Source organism: Panicum virgatum, chromosome 5K, assembly GCF_016808335.1.
Source record: "Panicum virgatum strain AP13 chromosome 5K, P.virgatum_v5, whole genome shotgun sequence".
Classification (NCBI taxonomy): domain Eukaryota; kingdom Viridiplantae; phylum Streptophyta; class Magnoliopsida; order Poales; family Poaceae; genus Panicum; species Panicum virgatum.
Genome location: NC_053140.1, coordinates 19,205,408 through 19,229,941, shown reverse-complemented (window position 1 = coordinate 19,229,941; position 24,534 = coordinate 19,205,408). Strand labels below are relative to the sequence as shown.

The 24,534-nt window shown below is 43.1% G+C and overlaps 2 protein-coding genes, 1 long non-coding RNA gene and 1 pseudogene across 3 annotated transcripts; 2 read left to right on the top strand and 2 right to left on the bottom strand.

Annotated features, from left to right (window-relative positions):
- Positions 1 to 4,035: 4,035 nt before the first annotated feature.
- On the bottom strand, positions 4,036 to 6,027 carry LOC120706837. Its single transcript, XR_005688456.1, has 3 exons — positions 5,743 to 6,027; positions 4,960 to 5,200; positions 4,036 to 4,396 (listed from the first exon to the last, which is right to left on the bottom strand). It is a non-coding gene; the product is annotated as an uncharacterized LOC120706837 (long non-coding RNA).
- A 462-nt stretch (positions 6,028 to 6,489) lies between these two features.
- Positions 6,490 to 10,770, top strand: LOC120706836 (annotated as a pseudogene).
- A 369-nt stretch (positions 10,771 to 11,139) lies between these two features.
- On the top strand, positions 11,140 to 13,448 carry LOC120706832. Its single transcript, XM_039991561.1, has 4 exons — positions 11,140 to 11,457; positions 12,016 to 12,095; positions 12,187 to 12,666; positions 12,746 to 13,448. The coding sequence occupies exons 1-4, from the start codon at positions 11,248 to 11,250 to the stop codon at positions 13,101 to 13,103; spliced, it is 1,128 nt and encodes a 375-aa protein (XP_039847495.1). The 5' UTR covers positions 11,140 to 11,247; the 3' UTR covers positions 13,104 to 13,448.
- A 1-nt stretch (position 13,449) lies between these two features.
- LOC120706835 (transcription initiation factor TFIID subunit 13-like) lies at positions 13,450 to 15,507 on the bottom strand. Its single transcript, XM_039991564.1, is given in 7 exon segments — positions 13,450 to 13,763; positions 13,839 to 13,913; positions 14,779 to 14,838; positions 15,086 to 15,123; positions 15,251 to 15,322; positions 15,325 to 15,350; positions 15,352 to 15,507. Coding segments are annotated over 7 exon segments (474 nt in total). The 5' UTR covers positions 15,441 to 15,507; the 3' UTR covers positions 13,450 to 13,649.
- Between the last annotated feature and the right edge of the window lie 9,027 nt (positions 15,508 to 24,534).

Here is a 24,534-nt window from a genome sequence, read left to right as displayed (position 1 = left end):
TAAACTTTAGTTCAAAGTTTAGTCCACCTATTTGGATCACCTAATGGACTAAACTTTAGGCCTAAATTTAGTCCATGGATCCAAACAAAGCTTAGTTATCAAATAATGTTCCATGTCATGGCATTAGGTGGCTTACTACATAGTGGATGGTGGATGATTTAACAAAACCATCACTAGTATTAAAAAAATACAAAAAATAGTATGTCTTAGTTTTATGTGTTAGTATGATTATTATATCCAAATCTTGCGTATTTTCCCTTTTTATTTTATCTTACTTCTTTTCCTTATCTTGTTTCACTAATTCTACTTATTAATTAGTTCCTCTCTCCATTTAGCAGATGTTGTTTTGAATTATGCTCATAATTACTTCTATGTTCTAATGACTGCTACTTATAGAGAGTGGCCCCAAAGATACATCTTGTAGTATGTTCTAATAATTTTTATTTTTACTATCAAAATGATCGAAAGAGCTGGCTGCTGCAACAACCGCTGCCAGCCATAATTGTTTGCGAGTGCCATCGAGCGGCTGGGCTATGCAGCTACTCCTAACACAGACAATCAGGGTCTATATTGTAGTCATCATTCCTATTATAATAGCTAAGCTTCCTATATATTTCATTCTGTCCAATTTTTTTTAAGATTCACTACCACACAAAAAAAAATTGTTTTGTCACCGCTCAACACCATTACACCCTCTTCATATCTTCGATCATGTTCATTCTTCCATAGCCACTGCTTTTATTTTTTGTGGCCCGTCCTACAAAGAGATTGAAGTCTCTACTCTATCTCTGGGTTGAAAAGTGGTCTACATTTTCTCGTGTCATATAGTTTTTTTTTAACGGACTCGTGTCATATAGTTTGTGAGATGAATAGATGATCAAAGGAGAAAAAAGGGCTCCTAGATTGAAAAAGTCAAATATTAACAAAGCTTCTATATATATATATATATATATATATATATATATATATATATATACATAGCACAAACTCTACAAAGTGTAATCTATACGTATGCTCAGATCACATTGCGTATTGTATTTGTAGGCATGGTTTACCTTTTATCATCATGCAGATTTTATTTTTAGTTAGTTGGCATGTGTAAATTATTGACGTGTCACTGATAACCCATTTTTTCAATTTATCCACATGCAAATAGAAATAGAAATTCGTTATAATAAGCGTGACTTGAGCCGCACGAAAACATATATCATATATGTTGTGTCCCATATTATTTGTGTTTTTACGTAGTTTACATATATACTTGGTCAAATTTACACTTTAATTTACTAGTAGCTATCTACCTACACATCGCGCCCCCTTCCATATTGAGCTCAATTCCACCACAATCGACGACGGTGCGTGCTCGACCTTCCACGAAGTGGTTAGCATAGGTGCATCTAACACGTTACCATTATTAGAGCAACTCGTTACCAATATTAGAGCAACTCCATCAAGTAAATAGCCTTCAAATCAGACCCTACAAATAATAAATGAGGGTTGTCTCGATTTTTAGGGGCTTCCAAATTTTCTTTAACTTCAACAATAACCTCAATTCTAACTTATAATAGAAACCTCCCTAGGATGGATAAGGGGATTTGGAGGTCGCGCCTTTCCAAACTAAAGGGTTAGTATAGATGGTCTGCTTTTTATTTTATCCTCTAAATTTAAAATTTAAGATAGGGGATTGTTTAGATGATTTGTTGAAGTCTACATGGTGTTCATCAGCGACGTGCAAAGGGATTGATAACTGAAGATATATATATATATATATATATATGTATATATATATATGTATATATATGTATATATATATATGTATATATATGTATATATATATATGTATATATATGTATATATATATATGTATATATATGTATATATATATATATGTATATATATATATATATGTATATATATATATGTATATATATATGTATATATATATGTATATATATATGTATATGTATATATGTATATATATATATGTATATGTATACGGCAGCGCTATTCTACACCCTAGGTGTAGAATAGAATTCTACACCCAACCACCCCTTCACCGGCCAGGCCCAACTACCCATCTACTGACCAGCCTGCAAGCAAGCACCCCGTCCACCTATTCCAGCCCACGAGCGCGAGCCGCGACTCGGGAGACGCGCAGAGCGCGGCGAGCGCGAGCCGTTCTGCGCTAGCTTCTGCGCCGCTCGCGAGTTCACGCGGGTAGCAGCGCGGCGCGCGGATTCAGGCGCAGCAGAGCGAGTAGCGTAGCGCGGCGCGGCCGGCGTGGGGCGAGTGGCGGCGCGGCAGCGCACGCGGCGCACCGCGTGGGCGCGAGCCAGAGCTCCTCCTCCCCGCATCCTCCTCAAATCAGGCTGCTCCTCCTCCCTCCATCCTTCTGATCTCTCTTATTTTGCATTGATTGGTGGTTAATCCACATCTACCTCAATAATTGAGCCCTCTAGGGACCCCTAATCCCTCTATCCCTAGTGATTTTGTTGTAATTTTGGTCAATTCGTGGAGAACAGGTTGGGGATTGCAAATTACTGAAACCTTCAAACTGGAATTCAAAAAATTACAGAAAAACGCAACATCTTCTATCAGTAATTACCCTACTCGACTGACTGGTCTCTGTATGTTTTGATGTGATGTATTTCAGTAATTTGTGTTATACATCTCGGCGGTTCATTAAATTGGATGGATGGTTCAGTAATTGGATAGGGATGGTTGAGTATTTTTTTGTCAGTAATTTTGATCAGTTTAGTCTTATACACAAAGTGATGGTTCAGTAATTTGATGGATCCGACATGTTTATCGAGTGTGCACTTCATTACCGGAAACACTTAAAAATGATCCCGTTGAATACATAATTTCTTAAATTACTGAAATACTAAAATACTAAAATTACTGTCATAGCTAAAATAATTTTTCTCATGTAGCTCGATAGTCCAAAATACTAATTACTAAAATGCTAAAATTTTCATGTAGCTCCATAGTCCAAATAATTTGTCTTGTTCCGTGTGTGATGGTGGTGGTTCATTGGTCTTTTTAATTAGCTAGGTAGTCCAATTTTTCAATTACTAAAGAAATGTATTCTCCAGTTATGGTCAGATCACCAGAAAAATGCATTCTATTCGCTAGTTTTTGAAGTTCAGTATTTTTTTAGTTATTGCGTAGCAATATTCTATAATTGTTGAGTATTGTAGTACTTGTATTTCAGTTAATCCGCGGGAAGCAGCAGCATTGTACCTGAAGGCGGCCGTGTGTGAGCTCCGAGGTGAGCAGGTTGGCGGGTGGAAAATTACTGAAAGCTTCGCCAGGGTTTGAACTATCTAGCTTTGGATGGTTTAGTAATAAGCATATTCAAATTATGTTGAGTTACTGAATATGAAATTCATTAAGCTCAGTATTTTTTTAGTTTCTAAAACAGGGGAGTATAAGCTCTCTCAATCATCTATACTTTTTAGTACTTTGAGAAGCTATATCAGGGTTTCAGTCTTGTATTTTTCAGTAGTTTATGAGGTCAAATTTGATCCATTCTATGCTGCATATGAGTTCTACGGAATGTACACCGAGCTTGATGGTTTTCCTACCAAGAAGAACATGATAAAATCAACTGAAAATTCAATTGCTCGTTCTATAGGGGGAAGCACAAGTCGAAGGTTGGGGGATGACCACAGGACATCAAATACATCAAAGCATGATAGGTGCAAAAAAAAAGCAATGGTTTGTGCTAGAACAGCAGGGATGGACGGCGTGACTTTTTACGTGGATTGTGCTTTAGCATAACCACAAGCTCATGCCTAGAACGCGCATGACGAAATGTATACATGCGCACAAGGCGAAAGACCCAGCAATGTTGATGAACATGTATTACTAGATGATATCTGTATTACTGAATCCAAGACATACATTGGAATTATACGATGTATTACAGAATCTAAATGTGCATAGGTATTATTGGATGTACTTGAAACTCTGCACTACTAAATCCAAGCATGTACATGGGTATTACTAGAAAACAATTACTCAAAAATATAAAAAATTACTGGAAGTGCATATACTGAATAATTGTTTATCTAGATTACCGAAAATCCAAGTATATACATATAATTGGCGGTGAGCATGAATCTGTATACATATTAGTCACAAATTAACAGTCTCTTGTAGTCTAAAAAGATCTACAAAATGAGTGTAGCTGCTGGAGTATTCTCATCATCACCACCATATACAGTTGCATGTTTCTAATTCAACTGTGTCCTATGTCGCGACCACGAAAGCATCTGGAGACTAGGTCTGTGTGAGGTCCATCTGGAACTCGACACCTCCGCAATCCCTCAATGATATACCTTTGATGCCTTTAAAATGCCGCCTATGATTTTAATCCATGGCGTTTACACCCCTATCATATAAAAAATATAGACTATTAATGATATAAGTTTGATAACAGTGTCGGAAACTTGCTGAAACTACAAGCTCGCATATAAACAGCTGAACTACTGGAACCACTACTGAAAACTACACTAGCATAAATTACTGGGCTACTGAAACTAAAAAGGCAGAACGAAATTGAGCTGCTACTATTAAAAAAACTACTAAACTAAACAACTAGCTCAAATTACTGGGTTAAACTACTGTCCTAACAACTTAATTTAGAGCATCAACATTTAGTAATTGCCGACAAAAAAAGTGGTGTTACGAATATTACTGTGCCAAAGGAAAAAAGCCACGGTACTACTGACCAAACAAAAAATTACTGATAATAGATGTTGACCAAAATTCATTATTTCATCCAGTAGTTCAGTAATGACTACAGAACTACTGTACTAACTCAAAGCATCAAATGTTTAGTAGTGACCGAAAATTACTGATACTAGACGCTAACACAACTACTGAAAATAATATAGTACTGAGCCTAAACTAAGCAAAAAAAGTATTACTGAAAGTAGAAAAATTACTAAATACCTCATCTAGTGAGCTCGGGATGAATGTAGCTGGTGTAGCTATCTCATCATCACCACAGCCTACAGCTGCACGTTCCGATTAAGACTGTGTCCAGTGCAGCATCTGCAGGACTATCTCAAGATCTCGAGGCTGGGTCTGTGTGAGGTCTATCGGAACTCGGCACCTTGGCTATCCCTCAATGATATACCTTTGATGCCTTTAGGAAGATCGCCTTTGATTTTAACCCTTGGCATTTACATCACTGTTATAGATAAAAAATAGCTTCCATCAGTGATACTGATATACCTTGGACAACTATAATAAAGTACTGGGCAAAATCCAAAAATTATGGGCCTAAACAAGATTACCGAAGAATTTATGATACCAACTAAAGATTACTGAATAATTTGTGATAATAACAACTGAACACATAAAAAAATACTGAAATACTACGACAAAAACAAATGTATGGATCATATGAACAAAATTTACTGACACACGTGTGGTACTGAACTAACGGACCTAACAAAAAAAGAGCAATTGTACTTGAGCTAACAAGTTACTGGACTAAAGATGAATATTGTACTAACTACTCAGCTCATCATCAACATTCAGTAATCACAAAAAATATGGTGTTGGGAAATATTATTGAGCCTAAGGAAAAAAAACATGGTAATACTGACCTACATAAAAATTACTGATACTGGACGTTGGCACAAAAATTACTGGATCGTGATCCCAATCCGAGCCGAATCTACAAGGATACACCGGAAAAGCAAGCGGGCGGAGGGGACGCGTGCTTACCCACTTGTAGCGGCGAAGAACGAGAACTCGATGGAGAACAGCGGCTGGCACAAGCCACGGGCGTCGTCGTCGTCCCCGCTCAAGGGTGCGGGAGGGCGTGCCGCCTGGGCTCCCGCCGCTGCTCGGGTGCGCCGCCTGGGATCCACGCCACGCTAGGGTGCGCAGGAGTAGTTGGGCGGGAGGGATGCGCCACCTGAAATCGCGTCGTCGTCGCCGCCGCCGAATCGAGCCTCGAATCGCTGTTTGGGCAGCATGTTAGCGTGGACAGGGTGGTGGCCTGGTGGGTAGTAACATGACTCGTGGATGGGCCGTGGGCCAAATGGGAGGTTGGATCGGGTCGGGCAAAGAGGATGGTTGGTGGGCTAGTTGGTTTGGGTGCTGGGTGTAGTATAGCACATAGGTATATATATATGTATGTATATATATATGTATATGTATATATATGTATATATATATATGTATGTATATATATGTGTATATATATATATATATGCATTGATATAGTACGTGTTTGGCTAGAGTGAAGGGAGGGGGGGGGGGCGAACTGCCTTCACATTTTTTTTGAACTTGTCGGTTTCAAAATCTGCCTTCACATGAACACGCGGCGTACAACTAGCAACTAGCAGGTGCTGCAGCCGGAGACCGAAGCCGAAGCCGCAGCCGCGCAGGCCGCCAAAAAGGCACAAGAGCCCGGCCAAAAGCGCCCGTTGTCCCAAAGCCCCCCCGGGCATTATTGCCACACCACGGCCCCGCACGCGAACCGCGCAGCAAAGAGAAGACGACGACGTCACTCCTCGTGGACTGGAAGCTCTCGAGTCTCTCGATCGAGAGAGGACGAAGGGCCGCCGGCGACGAGAGACCCCGGGCTCGTTCGCTCGCCACAGCGCCAGCCACGCTCTCTCGTCTTGTTTGGCCAGCCTCGCCGTTTGAGCCGAGGCGAGGCGCGCCCGCGTCTCGTGGTGCGTGGGGAGGCAGGCAATGGCGGCGCGGTGGAGAGCGGCGCTGCTCGCCGCCGTCCTCCTCCTCCTCCTGCACCACTCGGTGTCCGCGCTCTCTCGGTACGACCCTGGATCCGTCACAGCTTAGCTCTTCCCAGATTCCAATTGTATCCGGCCGGGGTTCTTTCGTGTTCTCGGGGTTCGCTTTTGCATACGCGTGTTACTGTCAGATCGGTTTGTTGGAGGGCAAAGATAGCATCTTGCTCAAGGGTTTCGATTGGATCCCGAATAGCTTTCACGATGTACTGCTCAAAATCACTTCCTTCGCTTCTGGGAAGCTAAGAGTTCTTTGCTGCATATTTGATCATATCTTCTTTTACAATTTCCTATTCCTTTTGCCGTTCAACTACTAGCTGCTTAGTATGTTTAAACTTTCAGTTCTTGGAAGTCCTGGTTGCTCAATTCCTGAGTATTTTTACAATACGTCACAGCTTCACATGTAAACATTGATGAAATTGTTCTGATAATTCTGATGGTTTTTCTGCATCAATGGATTAGAACGAGCTACTACGACATACTGCAAGTGTCGAAAGATGCATCAGACGAGCAAATCAAGAGGGCTTACCGCAAGCTCGCGCTGAAATACCACCCTGATAAGAACCCCAACAACGAGGAGGCCGACGCGCGGTTCGCAGAGATCAACAGTGGTATGTACTGGTAGTATATATGGAGAATAAAGGGAGTACTTGAGTGCTCATGCTTGAGCTTAAATAAAGCGTTGGTTTTATTGAGTGGTGAAGTTGTGAACTTGCAGCCTATGAGGTCTTGATGGACCAGGAGAAGAGGAAGGTCTATGACTGGTATGGCGAGGATGCTTTAAAGCAATTACAGGACGGGCGTAGTGGTGGAGGTGGTCGTGCTATGAACGTCGAACACGTGTTTAGCAAGTAAGAGGAAAAATGCATGCTATCCTAATGTTTTTCTTTGTTCATATCATCTTATCATGACTGCTAAATATATTATTAATTGTTCATGACATAGAAAGACAAACTTGTTGCGAGCTATATTGCATTATATGTTGATGCTATTATTATTTTTCAACTTAAAATGGCGGGTTCCAGTACTTCAACAACATCTGTTATTTTTCGAAGAGTGACATGATGGAATTTTATTTTTTTTCTTAAGAGATTTATTGAATATCTTGTGGATTACGTTAAAATATGTGTAGTTTCTCAACAAATACAGTGAAGTGACTCGCAATATTTTTGTTGGATCCATAGACATCTGAAAATGAGGATTATAGAATCATAGTTGCGATGCTCCTGACCAACTCATTTTTTCGTGTGTGAATTTTACACCTTTTGTTTATTCTTTTGCTGGGGGTCCCTTCATTCTGCAAAATTGCTGATTAATGTGCTGTCAATGAAAATAATTAATGTGGAACAGAATATTTTTTCATGATTTAATTGAAACTATTAAACATTTTGTCAGGCAAGCTACTATGTTGAGTTGTAGGCTAATGGAATTTGGCTCTATGAAGAATAGAATGCAACCATGTGGTACGATAGTCATCCATGTCTGGCTGTACTTGTCTTTTATATATATTCGTTCACCTAACAATCAGCAAACTCTATATGCTAAAAGTTTAGTGCATGTACATTAGTGCACTCCTGTCATGCACATTTGTTTACTGATTATATGTAGTTAGGCAGATATATCTTGTTACTCAAATAAAATATGTTACTAATCTTTACTTGAATGTAACTCAGTGTTGACAAATATTTAGCATGTTTGTATATCACCTAAATCTTCACTTGTTTCCCATTGTTAACGATCTTTTTCCATTCATTCTAAAAAACTTCAGTTTTTTTGGTGGCGGAGGGATGGAAAAGGAGGAAGAGCAAATAATTAAGGGTGATGATGTCATTGTTGAATTGGATGCTTCGCTTGAGGTCTTGTACATGGGTTGTTCTGTAAAGGTAACATCACTATGCAACTCTGACTTATGATAAAAAATTAAGAGTCACGGTAACATTTTTAATTCATTCTTCAAGTAAGTTTCATACTTTTATGGAAATGATTTGCACTTACGGCATCTTATAAGTTATTTGCTTTGGTATTTTTCTGGTGAATGATAGGTTTGGAGGGAGAAAAATGTGATTAAACCAGCTCCTGGCAAGAGGCCATGCAAATGTATGAATGAAATTCGTCAACAAGAAATTGCCCCTGGAGCGTTTTTTTTTCAAATTAGTGAGCAGGTAAATTTCTAATCTATCAAATTCTTCTATGCTGTTGGTATGATTTAGCTTATATTTTTTTAAAAAAATTACTATAATGTAATGTTCAGATATATTTTCTTGTTTCATCTTTTCATGGTTTTCATGATGAAGAACATTCATCTTCCATATTTTATTTTGAAGGGTGTTCATGGTTTAATTTGCTACATTGTGCAATGATATGGGGTTACATTTCGTATTCCAGGTTTGTGAATCATGCCCAAATGTGAAGTACGTAAGAGAAGGTGATTTCATTAACGTTGATATAGAAAAGGGAATGCAAAATGGACAGGTACAAAGCTACTGCCTATTGTTTCTTCTAGTTATTTATGTATATAGTGGTTGGCATCCTGCAACCTTTTGGAGCTAAATGACTGAACACCCTGGTTTCTGTACTATTCTAAACCAACAACATTTTTTCCTGTATCGGCATCATTACAAGAATTTCTTAAGCTGATTCTCTATGGCATGTGGATTGTGGAATCATGGGTGCAAAGCACTTTTGTTTGATTTGTTTTTTCGTGTGATCTTAATAGATTATATATTTTCTGCTTCTAGGAAATTTTATTTTACGAGGATGGTGAACCTAAGATTGATGGAGAACCTGGGGATTTGAAGGTTGTTATCTACCCTAGTTTTTTTATGCAAATAAGTAGGGAATGATCAGCTTGGCAGCATCTTTTCCTGACAAAATCCACTTTCTGGGCAGTTTAAGATTCGGACAACACGGAATGAACACTTCAGAAGAGAAGGGAATGATTTACATGCAGCAGCGACAATTTCATTGGTAATCTTCACTTCAAGGGCTTTTAATCAAAGAAGGTCTGGTCACGTTGAGAGAACAATACCAATATTTGTGCTTGTTCCTGGATGACGATCTTTCTGGATAGATGATAATAAACAGATAAAGCATTCGGTTACAAGCTTACATTCAACGATAGCAATTCAGCCAAACAATTTTGTCAATATTTATGCTGATTCTATGGTCTCGCTGAAGGCCTTAGTAGTATGAACCTCTAGCCTCATTCATTCCATCAGAGTAGCCATCCATTAGCTTATTTATTTAATCTCATCGCAGCAACTTTGGTAATCGTCGCGGCCTCTTCCATTTTCTCATGCTCTTCCATTGGTTCTGTTGTCTTTTGTCAACCACTGAAGCTCCCATTTCTCCTGCAGCTCGAAGCTCTTGTTGGTTTCAAGAAAAAAACTTCAACCACCTCGACAACCATTTGGTGAAAATTGGGACCAAGGTAATTAGAGTTTTACACACTTAAAGAATTTGTCGTGAGTGAAACTGCAATAGCTCAACTTTGCCTTGCTTTGAATTTGCAGGGGATCACCAAGCCGAGAGAGGTTAGAAAATTCGAAGGCGAGGGCATGGCACTGTACAAGAGCACCAAGAAAGGAGACCTCTACATCACTTTCCATGTAGTCTTCCCTGAAGGCCTAACTGATGACCAGAAGGCCAAGCTGGCGGGCATATTCACTTAAACACCGTCAGATTCGTCCCCCGGACTAACTGCCGAAAGCACAGGCTGATGTAGAGACCTAGCGTGCTCATGTAATTTTTCATGAACATACAAACAAACAGTATCCTGGCCAAACTGACGAGTATCTTCACTTAAACACCGTAGGTTTCAACCCCTGGACTACTAACTGCCGAGAGCACAGGTGAACAGGCGAGGCGAGTGGATGTTCATGAACATACAAACAAACAAACAAATATTTGACCTAGCGTGCTCATGTGATTTTTCATGAACATACAAACAAACATTTATATTGGCTGTGTTTAGATCCCTGGAAAAGGTGGTTGAAAAAATTACATCGGTCACTGTAGCACAGTGTACCATTTTTCGTTTGTTTGTGGTAAATATTGTCCTACCATGACCTAACTAGGCTCAAAAGATTCGTCTCGCAACGTACATCAAAACTATGTAATTAGTTTTTTTATTTAACTACATTTAGTACCCATACATGGGTCATTTGCTATATTTAATGTTTCGATGTGATAAAAGATGTGATGAAAAATTTGGAAATTTTGTGGTATCTAAACACACTCACCAGAGCAAACCGAATGGTCATCTCAAGTCAATCGGGCTTCGTCCTGTGCCATCCCATCATGAACAGTCACTCTGATTGAAGGCCTCGGGTCAAGGTCTCCTTTTTTTTTTCCCTTGCAGTCCCACTACCTCTTTGTCCTGGCCCTTCCCTCACCTCTAGCCGCAGCTAGCTTTAAGCTCGGTAGGTGAGCAAGAGGAGCAGCAGCTGGAGCAGATAGAGAGTGATCCTCCATGGGAAACGCCCTCATCAGGTGCTTCGAGGGACAAGAAGACCATCAAGGTCGTCCAAGGGTTCAAGGGGGCGGTGGCCACTACCCCTACTACCAGCCGCAGTACTACAGCCATGATCCGCTTGCTTCTGCTGCTCCACGGCCTCATCAGCAAGCTCTAGGCCGCCATGGCGTCCCGCCGGCCACAATCGGCGGCGGCGCCCTGACGCAGGTTCGTATCCACGTCTATGGTAACAGAATACTGGCAGTAGCATACAGTATTCTTCCTTCATTTCCTTCCCCTGATTCCCTGCTGTGTATGTTCTTGTTCTCACACTGTCGGCAGTCTTCCCTGTCTGGAAGAGGAGTTTGGGGATACAAATCCTTAGGACTTAGTGTAAAAACTTGAGCTAAATCCTATGGATTCCTGGAGTGATCCTCCTCTTCCAAACAGGAATCTTAGTTCCAACCGTCCCAATCCATTTTAGTAAAATGCTAAATCCTTGGCAACGTACTTAGAGCTCCACAATCAAGATCGACATTTAGTTTACAGTAAAATCTTGCCTTCTCAGGATGAAAAAGTAATATGAGGAATCTCATCCTTCAACAACCGTCCCATGACATGAGAACTTTTTCTTTTTTAAAAAAGAAAAAAGAAAAAGGCGAAAGATTCTTCCTTCTCTAAAAGAAACTGATTAGTACGACCCTGCTGGACACCCATCTGTTTGTGTACAATTTTTTTCACTTGAATGTTTATTGTTTCGTGTGCATGGTTGGGCGTTGCCGGCAGGCTGCTGGTCCAAACTTTGGACCCCTGCTGTGGAGTAATGGAGCACTTGCCAACGGAGTAGCTTCTCAGTATCAAAACAAGTGAGATTGCTGCTTCGTCAGAGCACTCATCTTTTTTATTCAGTTTTACTATCCGTGGCAACACACTCATTTTTGCTATCCGTGTTCATAGCGCCGAGGACATCGACGAGTCGTCCGCCGAGGGCCTGCGCGACGCCAAGAGCTACGCCAAGGCCAACCCGATGCTGATCCAGGTCCAGGTGCTGGGAACAAGGAGGAAATTCTGGCGGCTATCCGACAACGCGACCAGGATCAGCAGGAAGCTCGCGTTGATACTGAGGAGCCAGCACTCGGTTGGCAGGTGCCTCGCCGCTCCCCTGCAGGTGTCCAACGTCTGGATCGGGAGCACCGGGAGCGTCAAGCTGAGGGGGGCCAATTTCAGTGGCAAAGGATTCAGCATCGAGCGTGTGAGGGACGACTACAGGAACCTGTCCAAGGTCCTGCAGGCGTTGATCAGAATGTCCGGTGGGGATGTCGCCAAGCTGCCTCCGGATTACAGGGCATTCCTCGCGCTCTTGGGAGATGACAACCTTATGATGGAAGATGAGTTCTTGATCGTGAACAATGCCGCGCTGCTGCCCATGAAAAACCGGTAAATTTTTCGACCCGGTTTTACCGTCTTTGTTTGTTGCCAAAGGCTCATTGTGTTGCTTGTTGTTGACACTTGACAGCACCGAGGTTTTCCTGATGCTACACGATAGGATTGTCAAGTACCTTGGTCGTACAAACAAGGCAAAGAAGAAGAGGATACTCTCTAAGCTCCCCTACGAGAATGACTGGCTGGATACTGCCAGGGCAAATGCACAGATCAACCAGTGGGTTGTCAATGCTCAAAACCAGTACAAAAATACTCAGTCCGATTTACTGCGGCTCAACAGAAATGTAAGAAGCCACATGCATGAGTACAACGATGACGACATTGAGGAAATCCTGTATTGCGAATGGCCCGAGCTGCTCGCGGTCATGGCGAAGACGTTACACTTGGAAGGAGAGCTTGAAGTCACTGACATTGAAAGCAAGTTTGGCTAGTCATCCTACCGCAAAACAGATGCATTCTGCATTTTCATGCAGTGGTTAAGCTACTGTGCTTCGATCTTCAGTGCCAAGGTTTATGGTGGAGACGTGAAGTGATATGCTGCCTGGACTATGCTCTCTCAACTTGAAGGAAAGGCTGGGTCAGCTTTATAAAACTATGCTGTAAATTATTGCCTTAAATCTCAGAACTATGCCACAAATCTACTTACCATTGAGTCCGCGTCTCTAATCAGGGTTCTTGAACAGCTTGCAGGCAATTAATGCGAATTAGTAGAAACAAAAGGCCAAAAAGTGTGGTTTATGTTAGGCGATAATACTTTACCAGAAGTGCTTTCTGAAGTTTGAAACCAGGAATGCATAGGTGAATTGCTGTCAGTACGTATCAACTGTTAAGTATCGGCAACAAGAACGATATGATAGTTTGGTGAGTACAAGGCAAAAGCACTCAAAAACCAACATTATAAATTCCTTTCAGCAGAAACAGCTGAAAGGAAAACTAATGCATATTGTACGAAGGTTTCTGAGGCTTCCGTGAAGATATCAAATGGCATTTGTAGCCAGCGTCTCTTCATCCACGTCAAAAGCTTTCCTTGCTTGCTTGAGCTCTTCATTCATGGAGAGTAGTTCAGTAGCACGGTGCAGTTTCCGTAAATCCTAAAAACCAGCAATGAAATGTGAGCTGCACTGCAAATAAGCAATGTAATCAAATGTGGAGTTAGGAAAATGTACCTTGCGTATAAGGTAAAGAAAATCCTCTGTCAGTAGCTTCCCCCTCTTTGATGCAACATTCTGCGCCTTGTGGACCTGAGAAAAAGGCACATTATGAACCCAGTGAATGATGAAGCTGCAAATAATATTACACTATATATGCCAATGTGTCTGATTTTATCATCTACCAAGTCGCAGCTACTTTCAGACAGTGATAATCTACTTCGATATTTCAACCACAAGTGTGTATATTTGAAGCACATGAATTTGCTCAAAACAGTGTGAAGTACACGTGGTGAATGGGGAAGGCCTGGCTGTTAACTAAACAGCCCATAATTTTCATACAGCAAAATCATGTATGAAAAAACATAGTGCGTTCAGAAAGTAATCAAATTAGCAAATCAAGGCTCCATGTGACATGATTGAATTTTCACTCAGCAAGCTATGATAACAGTTGGCCAGATAAAATTCTGGATGATTCGACAAAGCCCTGATGCCAACTACTTGATGCGAACAAATTCATGTATAGTATAAGTTCCGATCCAAAGCAATGCTCAAACAACATCAACTACCGAAGTTTTATGATGAAAGATATATTTGTGGCATAAAAGGCCGCGTTGGACACAGCACAGATTAGTCAGACTCAATACCCAGCTACACGATACCTCTTCAATTTATATAAAAAAGGACAAACTGCATAGGCATACCACAAAAATAGATCTCAAAAGCATAGGCAATGCACAGTGGTTCTAAACTTAATTTGTCTTCTTAGAACACCAGAACACTAAGTGAAGGTAACAAACATGAATGTTGGGACAGGAATAACATTTGAACATTCCAAATCATTAAAACAGGGCCACAAGGCAAAGCATCAATCGTTTTACCATCCATCTATAAAGCCTTACAAATAGTGAATGGATCTTGGCATTGCACGGAAGACAGAAACGCATAATAAGTTTACCAGATCAGTGACATATTCGACAACAATGTCCTCCACCAGCGCAACAGTTTCTGGAAGTGGCTGCAAAGTCAGGAACAACACATATGTGAGCAAAGAAGATTTCAACTTTTTGTAAGGAAACACTATGTGCTTCTTCCTTTACATGGAAGTTATTTAAATCATGATACATTAGCATTGAGAATTGAAGGTTCAATGCATATTATCATCAGTACGGCCTTCTATCATCAGTTGATATCTAAATTCCTGATCTAAAATATATTAACTGCATTACAGTCCCCATCATATCCTTATAGTTCAGTAAACTCACATTTGGATCGTCCCCAAATCCATACATCATGTGCTGCACTGCAAGAACGCCAGCAAAAATTTCAACACACAAATTGAGAAATGAGCAACAACTGAATTGAATGCCCAAAAGACAGAACAAAGGCTAAAATTAGCCAAATTAGGGGGGATTATAAGCATCACGTACGGTCTTTCTGGAAGACGCCGCGCTTGCGCTTGAGGGTGGGGGCGGACGCATTGGCGCCAGCGCCGCCGCCGACTTGCCCTTGGACGGCGTCCCAGACGGTCGTCGCGGCGTGGTGCCCGCTAGGGTTCTGCGCCGCCGACTTGCCCTTGGACGGGGCCGCCGCCGGGGCGGGCGTGGTGGGGTTCTCCATCCCTGCGCCGGCCCTGGCGTACGCCAGACACCGGACATCATGTGCTGGTGTAGAAGCCGGCTTTCGACTGATTCAATAGTATTTTGTCAGAGAAAATAAGTCAAAACAAGCCAGCTGGTGCTGCTGTAGGCCAACCGAACAGAGTGAGGGCAAGGCGGAGGTGAGGGCGAGGCCTGGGCTGGGCTGGTGGTGTACGCTGGACACTGAGGAGAGCATCGGAGGTGGGAGGGGAGGACTGCCGCCTTCGCTTCCCGGACGGGGAGGATAAGTTCGATTTCGGAGAGCAAGGGCGAAACCGCTTCAGCCGGCTCGTGAGTCACCGCACTCCGTTCTGCTGGTGCAGAAGCCAGCTGATTTTCGCTAATTCAATAGTATTCTGTGAGAGGAAATAAGCCGAAAGTGCTGCTGCTAGTGGCCAACCGAACAGAGTGACTTAGATGCGTCGCGGAGGCGAGGGCGAGGGCTGGGCTGGTGGTGTACGCCGGACACCGAGGAGAGCACGGGAGGTGGGAGGGGAGGACTGCCGCCTTCGCTTCCCGGACGGGGGAGGAGGAGTTCGATTTCGGAGAGCAAGGCGGAACCGCTTCAGCCGGCTCGCGACTCGCAGCTCTGGGCTACCAGTATCTCAGATGCGTCATGGAGGTGAGGGCGAGGGCTGGGCTGGTGGCATTTGCCGGTGAGGCCGCCACCGCGACGGTCGAGCGTGCAGTGAGACAGGGGTAAAATCGGCGATGTGCGGGTGGAATTGCGATGAAGTACTACTGTACGAGCGGCATCGGCTATTCTCCCTTTTTTAACCGGGTTTATATATTACACGTTTACATCACAAATCTTACAAAGACACCCCTAAAGAAAGAAAAAATTACAGCTCAGTCCGCCGATCGGAGTGGCCATCGGCAACTTAAACCGAACTTGAAACCAATCTCCTATCTGACGATGAGACTTCATAATTTATCGATGGAGCATGTCGAATACATCAACATACCGTAAATCTGCTGAACGTGTTGGCCGAAAAAGATGGTCGCTGACCATCACATCGTCAGGAAGCTAGAGATCTAGCATTTCAATAATCGCCAGGGACTCCGACTCACCAGACAAGAACACAACCCAAAAGAGGGGAAATAAACCACCAAACAAGGTGGGAGACAAAACCCAACCCGATTTCTCGGAACGTTGGCACCTCCCAAAGCTTTCAACAGACAAACCTGCAACATTGTGTCAGCAACTCCAGCCCAACTACGACTAGTCCAAGACGTTCCACCAAGCCCACGAAGAAAAATGCACGAGTGATCGGAGGTGACTGGGTTTAGCGCTTGCATGCACGTCGGGCGAGGCCCATGTACCGAGCTATTAATAGAACAGTAGATTGAGGGGAGAGAATAACTTGTAACAGCTAAACTACTTGCTACACGCAAGCTGTCCTCTTGCGAATCAATCTGTACTCCCTATCTCGGTTCTTGCTGCCTCCCTAAATTCCCTTGTCTCTTCGATCCCCTTTACCCTGCTGTGTTCATGGTTTTTAAGGCGGTAAGGCGAGATGCGGCGACCTAATCCCTTCCAGATGCCTAGGCGACTAAGGCGCGCGACGAGGCGACGCCATACACATATTCTAACTTACAATGAAGCAGCCAAAAAACACACCTAATGCAAACTAATCAAACACGAATTTACACAAAACTGCCATGCTATATAATAGACCAGAGTAGAGTAGCCAATGGCACAACAGTGTTCATATCCTACCAGGCTACCACAGGCAGCACAGAAGAGCAAAGCATACCCAAATCCAAGCACGCTAAGAGCAGAGGAGGGGAGAGGAAGGGGTACCAGTGACCAGCAGGTCAGCGGACGGGAAGGCTGAGCAGAGGAAGTAGATCAAATAGGTCACTGGCTCGCAGCAGAAGGGGCAGGAGCCGCTGGATAAGGCGGGCGCTGCCGCCAAGGATTCCAGGTTCTCCCGCCTACAACTCCCCTCCTATTCCCGCGGGTGCGCAACTCCACGGCCTCAATTCCAGGTGCCGCCGGTTCGTGTCTCTCTCTATTTCCCTCTCGTTGAATCTGCCCTCTCTGTTTCCCTCTCGTTGAATCTGCCCTCTCTATTTCCCTCTCGTTCTGAATCTGCGAGCAACTGAAATACATCGCGGCGGGGAGGGGTAGGCGCGCGGAATCCCCCGATTTTCACCCGCGCACGGCCCGCGAAAACTGCCATGCGCCGTCCGCCTTGCGGAAAACCGACGCCATACCCGCCTAGGCGACGACTCCAGACGCCATAAGCATCGTTTGCCTGGCGTGAAGGACGTTGTGAATCAATTTCCGCATGGACGCCTAGGCGACGACTTAAAAACCACAATTGGTATCAGATTCGTTCGATCCCGGAGATTCCTTCTACGAGCTGGAGTACCACCCGCCCCACGAACACTTCACTCGGTTTCAGCGCCGCCACGGCGCCATGACTCCCGAGAACCAGATCCTCCTCGACGAGCTAACCAAGCGGCTGGACGAGCGGGACACGCGTTGGGAGAAGAGATTCGACGACTACGACGACAAGTGGGAGCGCCGTTTCTCTGATCTCACCGTCTCCAACGACGCCCGCATCACCAAACTTGAGCGCGTCGCGGGGTCGCTCGAGTCCTGGCGGCCCGACATCGACGGCACCGTCGACGACCTCCGCCTGGAGGTGAACAAGCTGAACAAGCACTACGAGAGATCCGTACTCGAGCGAGATCCGTTGCCCCCTCTGCTCGAGACTACTCCACCACTGGCTGCCGAGCGCCCATCTGCTCCGGCGACAGCCACCAGGCCCAACGGGCACCACTGGGATCTACACCACCGGGAAGATGTACATGGGGTCGTCATGACCTTTGTTCCTCCCCCGGTCAAGGGCATGCCTCCCGAGCCTCCTCGTGTGTTTTCCGCTTCCCGTGTTTCCAATACTGTGCCTCATGGTCGTAGTACTAGTACTGAGTGTGGTCGTTCTTATGGTGGCAAGCTGCCCAAACTTAATTTCCCCACCTTTGATGGCGAGAATCCTAAGTTGTGGCTCAATAGGTGTGAAGATTACTTTGATCTCTATAGTTTAGATACTGATATGTGGGTCAAGTGATCTGCAATGCATTTCACCGATGCTGCAGGGCGTTGGTTTCAGTCTGTGGAAAAGAAAATTAGAGCTGCCTCCTGGTCCGAGTTTTGCAAATTAGTCTTATATCGGTTTGGGCGTGACCAGCATGAGCTGTTGGTACGTCAGCTGTTTCACATCAAACAGCAAGGATCTGTGGCTGATTATATTACCCAGTTTTCCTCATTGATGGATCAACTTTTGGCTTATGAAGGCCATACTGATCCACTCCATTATACTATGAAGTTTATTGATGGATTGAAACCTGAATTTAAATCTGCTATATTGCTTCAACGTCCTTCTACCCTCGATACTGCGTTTGTTCTTGCACAATTGCAGGAAGAGGTGGTGAACCTATCAAGAAGGAGTATGGGCGCAATGAATTTCAGTATTCATCTAAGTATCCTGTCAAGTCTGCTCTGCCCTTGCCATTACCACCGGGAAGGCAGACTAAACCTGCTGCTAATCAAGCTGATGACAGTCGTACTACTGAAACGGCTTAAGCCAAAACCAATGAAGACAAATGGAGAACATTAAGAGCATTTTGTCGAGCAAAAGGTCTCTGCCAATATTGTGCTAAAAAATGGTCGAAGGATCATAAGTGTGCTGATACAGTGCAGCTTCATGCATTTCACGAGGTGTTGGATGCATTCAATATTCAGGATGATTTGCATTCTATCCATGATCACCAGTCAGTATCTGGGGAAGAACAATTGTTCCTTTGTTCGCAGCGGCTGTGTCTGGGGGTACTTCTGCTACTACTATGGTGTTGTTGGGGGTTATTCAGAACCAAGAGATCAAAATTTTGGTGGATTCTGGTAGTTCCCATACATTTATCAGCTCTCAGCTGGCAGCTTCTTTGACAGGAATTGAGCCAGTACATTCTTCTATGACAGTACAGGTAGCCAATGGTTCTAAGTTACAGTGTGTGGAACATATTCCTCAAGCCTCTTGGTCCCTGTCAGGGTATTCCTTTTGGTCTAACCTTAAGATTTTGCCTCTGAGTGGATATGATATGATTTTGGGTCTTGATTGGTTACAATGCTATAGTCCCATGAAAGTACATTGGGGGCAGAAATCGATGTTGATTCCATATAAGGGCACTACAATTTTGCTGTGTGGGGATGATCATGACATACCTGCTGGATCAGTGGTGCAAGTACACCTAGTGGAAGAGGATCCACTTCCTGATCAATCTACTGTTCCGCCTTTGGAGATTACATAGTTGTTACAAGAGTATGTTGTGCTTTTTGAAGTACCATATGAACTACCACCTTCCACACCTTTTGATTATTCCATTCCCCTAGTGGATGGTGTTGTCCCTGTGCATATCAGACCCTATAGGTATGCACCTCAGTTAAAGGATGAAATTGAAAAACAGATTCAGAGTATGCTCCAAAGTGGTTTAATTCAGAAAAGTAACAGTCCTTTCTCTTTGTCTGTGCTTCTAGTAAAGAAGAAGGATAATACTTGGCGATTTTGTGTTGATTATAGGCATCTTAATGCAATCACTGCAAAGGGCAAATATCCAGTTCCTATTATTGATGAGTTTCTGGATGAATTGTCAAGGGCTAGTTGGTTTTCCAGCCTGGATCTAAGAGTAGGATTTCACCAAATCAGATTGAAGAAGGGTGAAGAGTATAAAACAGCTTTTCAGGCACACTGTGGTCACTATGAATTCTTAGTCGCGCCGTTTGGGTTGATTGGGGCTCCTGGTACCTTTCAAGAAGCCATGAATTGCACATTAGCTCCATATCTCAGAAAGTCTGTGTTGGTATTTTTTGATGACATCTTAATTTATAGTCAGTCCTATGAAGAACATGTGCACCATGTCAGGCTGGTATTTGAGCTACTAGCCAAATCTCACTAGAAGATAAAGCTTTCGAAGTGCTCCTTTGCACAAAGGCAAATTTCTTATTTAGGCCATGTGATCAGTGAAAGAGGCGTGGCAACTGATCCTAGTAAGATTTCAGCTATATCCCAGTGGCCTACTCCTACAAATGTCAAAGAATTAAGAAGTTTCTTGGGATTGGCTGGTTATTACAGAAAGTTTGTGAGACATTTTGGAGTTATTTCTAAACCACTGACTGAGTTGCTTAAGAAGAATGTGGTCTTTGTCTGGACTTCCACCCATGACAAGTCTTTTGCTGCTCTCAAATCTGCTTTGTGCAATTCACCTGTCTTAGCTCTCCCTGATTTCTCCAAGCAGTTTTCCATTGAAACTGATGCCAGTGGTTATGGTGTGGGAGCAGTTTTAATGCAGGAGGGCCATCCATTAGCCTTCATCAGTAAAGCATTGGGTCCCAGATCTCAAGGCCTGTCCACATATGAAAAGGAATACTTAGCTATCTTGTTAGCTGTGCAGCAATGGAGAGCTTATCTTCAGCATGGTGAATTCCTGATTCTAACAGACCAGAAAAGCCTCACCCAGTTGTCTGATCAAAGAATTCACACTCATTGGCAACAGAAAGTCCTCACAAAACTGTTGGGCCTCCAATATAAAATTGTCTATTGAAAAGGAGTTGAGAATAAGGTGGCAGATGCTCTATCTAGAAAATCATCCCATGATTCCATTTGTGCTGCTGTGTCGTCTTGCACTCCACAGTGGGTGTCATCAGTGTTAGAAGGGTACCAGACCGATGAAGTGGCATTAGCTATGCTGGCCAAACTGGCAATGGATCCCCTTTCTGTTCCTAATTTCACTCTGTCTGAAGGTGTGCTGAGGTATAAAAACAGAATTTGGATTGGTTCTAATGAAGCATTGCAGCAGCAGTTGTTGGGTGCTTGCCACTCCAGTGCTATTGGAGGCCACTCCGGTGTCCCAGTGACATACATGAGAATGAAAAAATTATTTGCTTGGAAGGGTATGAAAAAAGCAGTGCATCAATTTGTGAAAACATGTGTGATCTGTCAGAAGGCTAAGCCAGATCGAGCTAAACTTCCAGGCCTCTTGCAACCTTTGCCAGTTCCTTCTCAGGCATGGCAGATTATTTCTCTTGATTTTGTGGAAGGCCTTCCTAAGTCAGGACATGCCAACTGTATTTTGGTGGTGATTGACTACTTTATCAAGTGTGCTCACTTTATTCCTCTACATCATCCTTTCACAGCTGCTAGCATTGCAAAGGTGTTTCTGCAACAAGTGTACAGATTGCATGGGATGCATGCTGCCATAGTATCAGATCGCGATAGAATATTCACGAGCAAATTCTGGACAGAATTATTTCGGTTGGCTGATGTTAAGCTGCAGATGAGTTCCTCTTATAATCCTCAATCAGATGGTCAAACCGAGAGACTGAATCAAACCATGGAAATGTTTCTCAGGTGTTTTGTCAGTGCCTATCCTACTAAGTGGTTCCATTGGATTCCTTCAGCGGAATTTTGGTATAACTCTTGTCACCATTCTGCTATTGGCCGCTCTCCATTTGAAGCTCTGTATGGGTACCCTCCTCGGCACTTTGGCATTTCAGCAATTGATTTTGTGCACAATCCTGAGTTGGATAGCTGGTTGCAAGATCGTCAGCTGATGACTTCCTTGATTAAGCAACACCTTCAGCGCTCTAGACTCAGAATGAAAAAGCAAGCTGATCAGAAACGTTCAGAAAGGACTTTTGAGGTGGGTGACTGGGTTTTTCTTAAGCTTCAGCCCTATGTTCAATTCTCCTTGGCCCCCCGTACAAATCAGAAGTTGGCGTTTAAATACTTCGGCCCTTAAGAGATCATTGCTCGTGTTGGGACAGTGGCTTACAAATTGCAGTTACCAGCTTCATCGTCCATACATCCAGTGTTCCATGTGTCTCAGATGAAGCCAATGGCACCGGATACTCAGGTAACTCCTTCAGTTCCTGATGATTTGGATTCTCCTCGTGTCCCAGAGTAGGTATTGGATCGTCGTATGGTTACTCGAGGGTTATCATCAGTACCTCAAGTGCTAATCAAGTGGTCTGATTGGCCGCCTTCGATGTCAACTTGGGAAGATCTGGAGAGTATCAAGCAGAGGTTTCCTTTCGTGCCTGCTTGGGGACAAGCGGCGTTTCAACCGCCGGGGGACGTCAGCAACTCCAGCCCAACTACAACTAGGCCAAGACGTTTTGATGAGGACATCCTCCACTATTAACCGCTGGCAAAAACGCAACAAAAAAGGGGCCAAGTGGCCCAGTTGTAGTCGGGCGGCTACCGTGTGAGCCTCTGAATAATCCCACCTTACTTAATTTGGGAGGAGGAAGCCATCTTAAAAGGGAGAGCTACCCTTCCCCTATTGGACTAGTCTTTTAGGGAGATTGGGCTTTTCTCTGAGTGAGTGTGCCTAAGAACTGTTGGGGTTCGGGCAACCTTAATTTATTGGGCCTCGGCCAATCCCACTTAGGCCGGATCCATCAAGTGGTATCAAAGCTTCAGGCGTGAGGTATATTATCGTGTACCCTTTAGATTCATCTTGTTTTTCATTACCTATAGTCCAAAAAAAGCTCTACAAAAAAAATTCCGCTGTCCTATAATCCCTTTGTGCCCCCACAATTTTTCAGTTCAGTTTGCTTTGCTGAATTTTAGTCTCTCGTTGTGTCCTTGTGTTCGTGGTGTTTAGATTTTGTTCGTGGTCTAGTGTCAACTCTTGCTTTCGATTTGCACACATCATAAGTTATAAAGTGAGAGAAAAGAAATTTTTTCCACCACCAGATTTGGTTGCTACATTTATTGGAGAGAAGGACAGTCTGAATCGTTTGTATTTGGTTTTCATTGTATACTCGTAGATGAAAGAGAAAAGAAAAAGGCAAAGGTGCAAAAGAAGAAGAAAGAGCCGCACCAAAAAAGAAAGAAAGGAAGAAACCAAAAGAAGAAAAAAAAATCAAAAGTGCTTGCATCATTTTGTGGTCTTGTTGTGAGTTGATTTGTTTCTTGCTTAAACTAGGTCCAGGACGAGTTTAGGCCGGCGACATAGACTATCTTGGAACTAGTTTTCAGTTTTGCATTTCTGAATTGAAATTTTGATATTCCTTACTACCATATTGTGCCAACCCAACAACAACATAGCTTTTTTTCCCAAGCAAGTTGGGGTAGGCTATATTGTGCCAACCCAAAGCTCCACAAATACTTCTGTCAGCACAGGTTCATCTTGCAACTGTTACACTCAAGTTTGACAACAGATTGTACCATCCTGTTGGTTTTGGTAAGAACACTTGTAAGACGGTGGTAAGCCGTTTGAGATATTGCAATCCACTTTCCCACCTTTCCGTCCTAGTAGTTGCTAGTCGATAGGGATAATACTTTTGTGTTATCTTTTGCTATCTTTTAACAATGATAGGTTCTTCATATCCACCAACTTATGATGGCATCGGTGCTGATGAGTACATTGCGTGGGAAATTGTAATAGACAATATATTTGCTAATCGCTTTATGTGTCCAAGGAGGAAGGTAAACAATGCAGCTAGTGTTTTGCGACTTTCTGCTTTAACTTGGTGGGAGAGCTTAACTCCATTAGATAAACCTCAAACTTGGGATTACATGAAAATTCTTATGAGAGAGAATTTTGTTGATCCATCTCTTGTAATTAATTCAAATGATGAGGTGCATCCATTAGATAAGTCTCTTGTTATTCCTTCTACTATGCCTAACCTTTTCCAGGATCATTACAAAAGAGAGAGGATGACGTGATAGAACGTGAGGTGCTCACAACCTCGTGAAAATTCAGAACCATCACCTAATATAGCTGCTGCACAAGAAATCAATGGTAATGCTAAACTCATAGAAGGTGAGAGTTCTCTTGACGTGCTCAATTTTTTCGCCATTCTTGCAATGATAGAGCAAATATTTGTGAAACCTTCGCTTGATTTTCCTTTGTCACAAAATGTTTTATTTGATGTTCTTTGTGATAAAGATGATTTGCATGATGATATACCCATGCCACCGATGATGAATGATCATACTATCTGTTCTTTGGAGTTGAACACTTATGCTGAAAATAAATATGTTATTCATAATGCTAGTGAT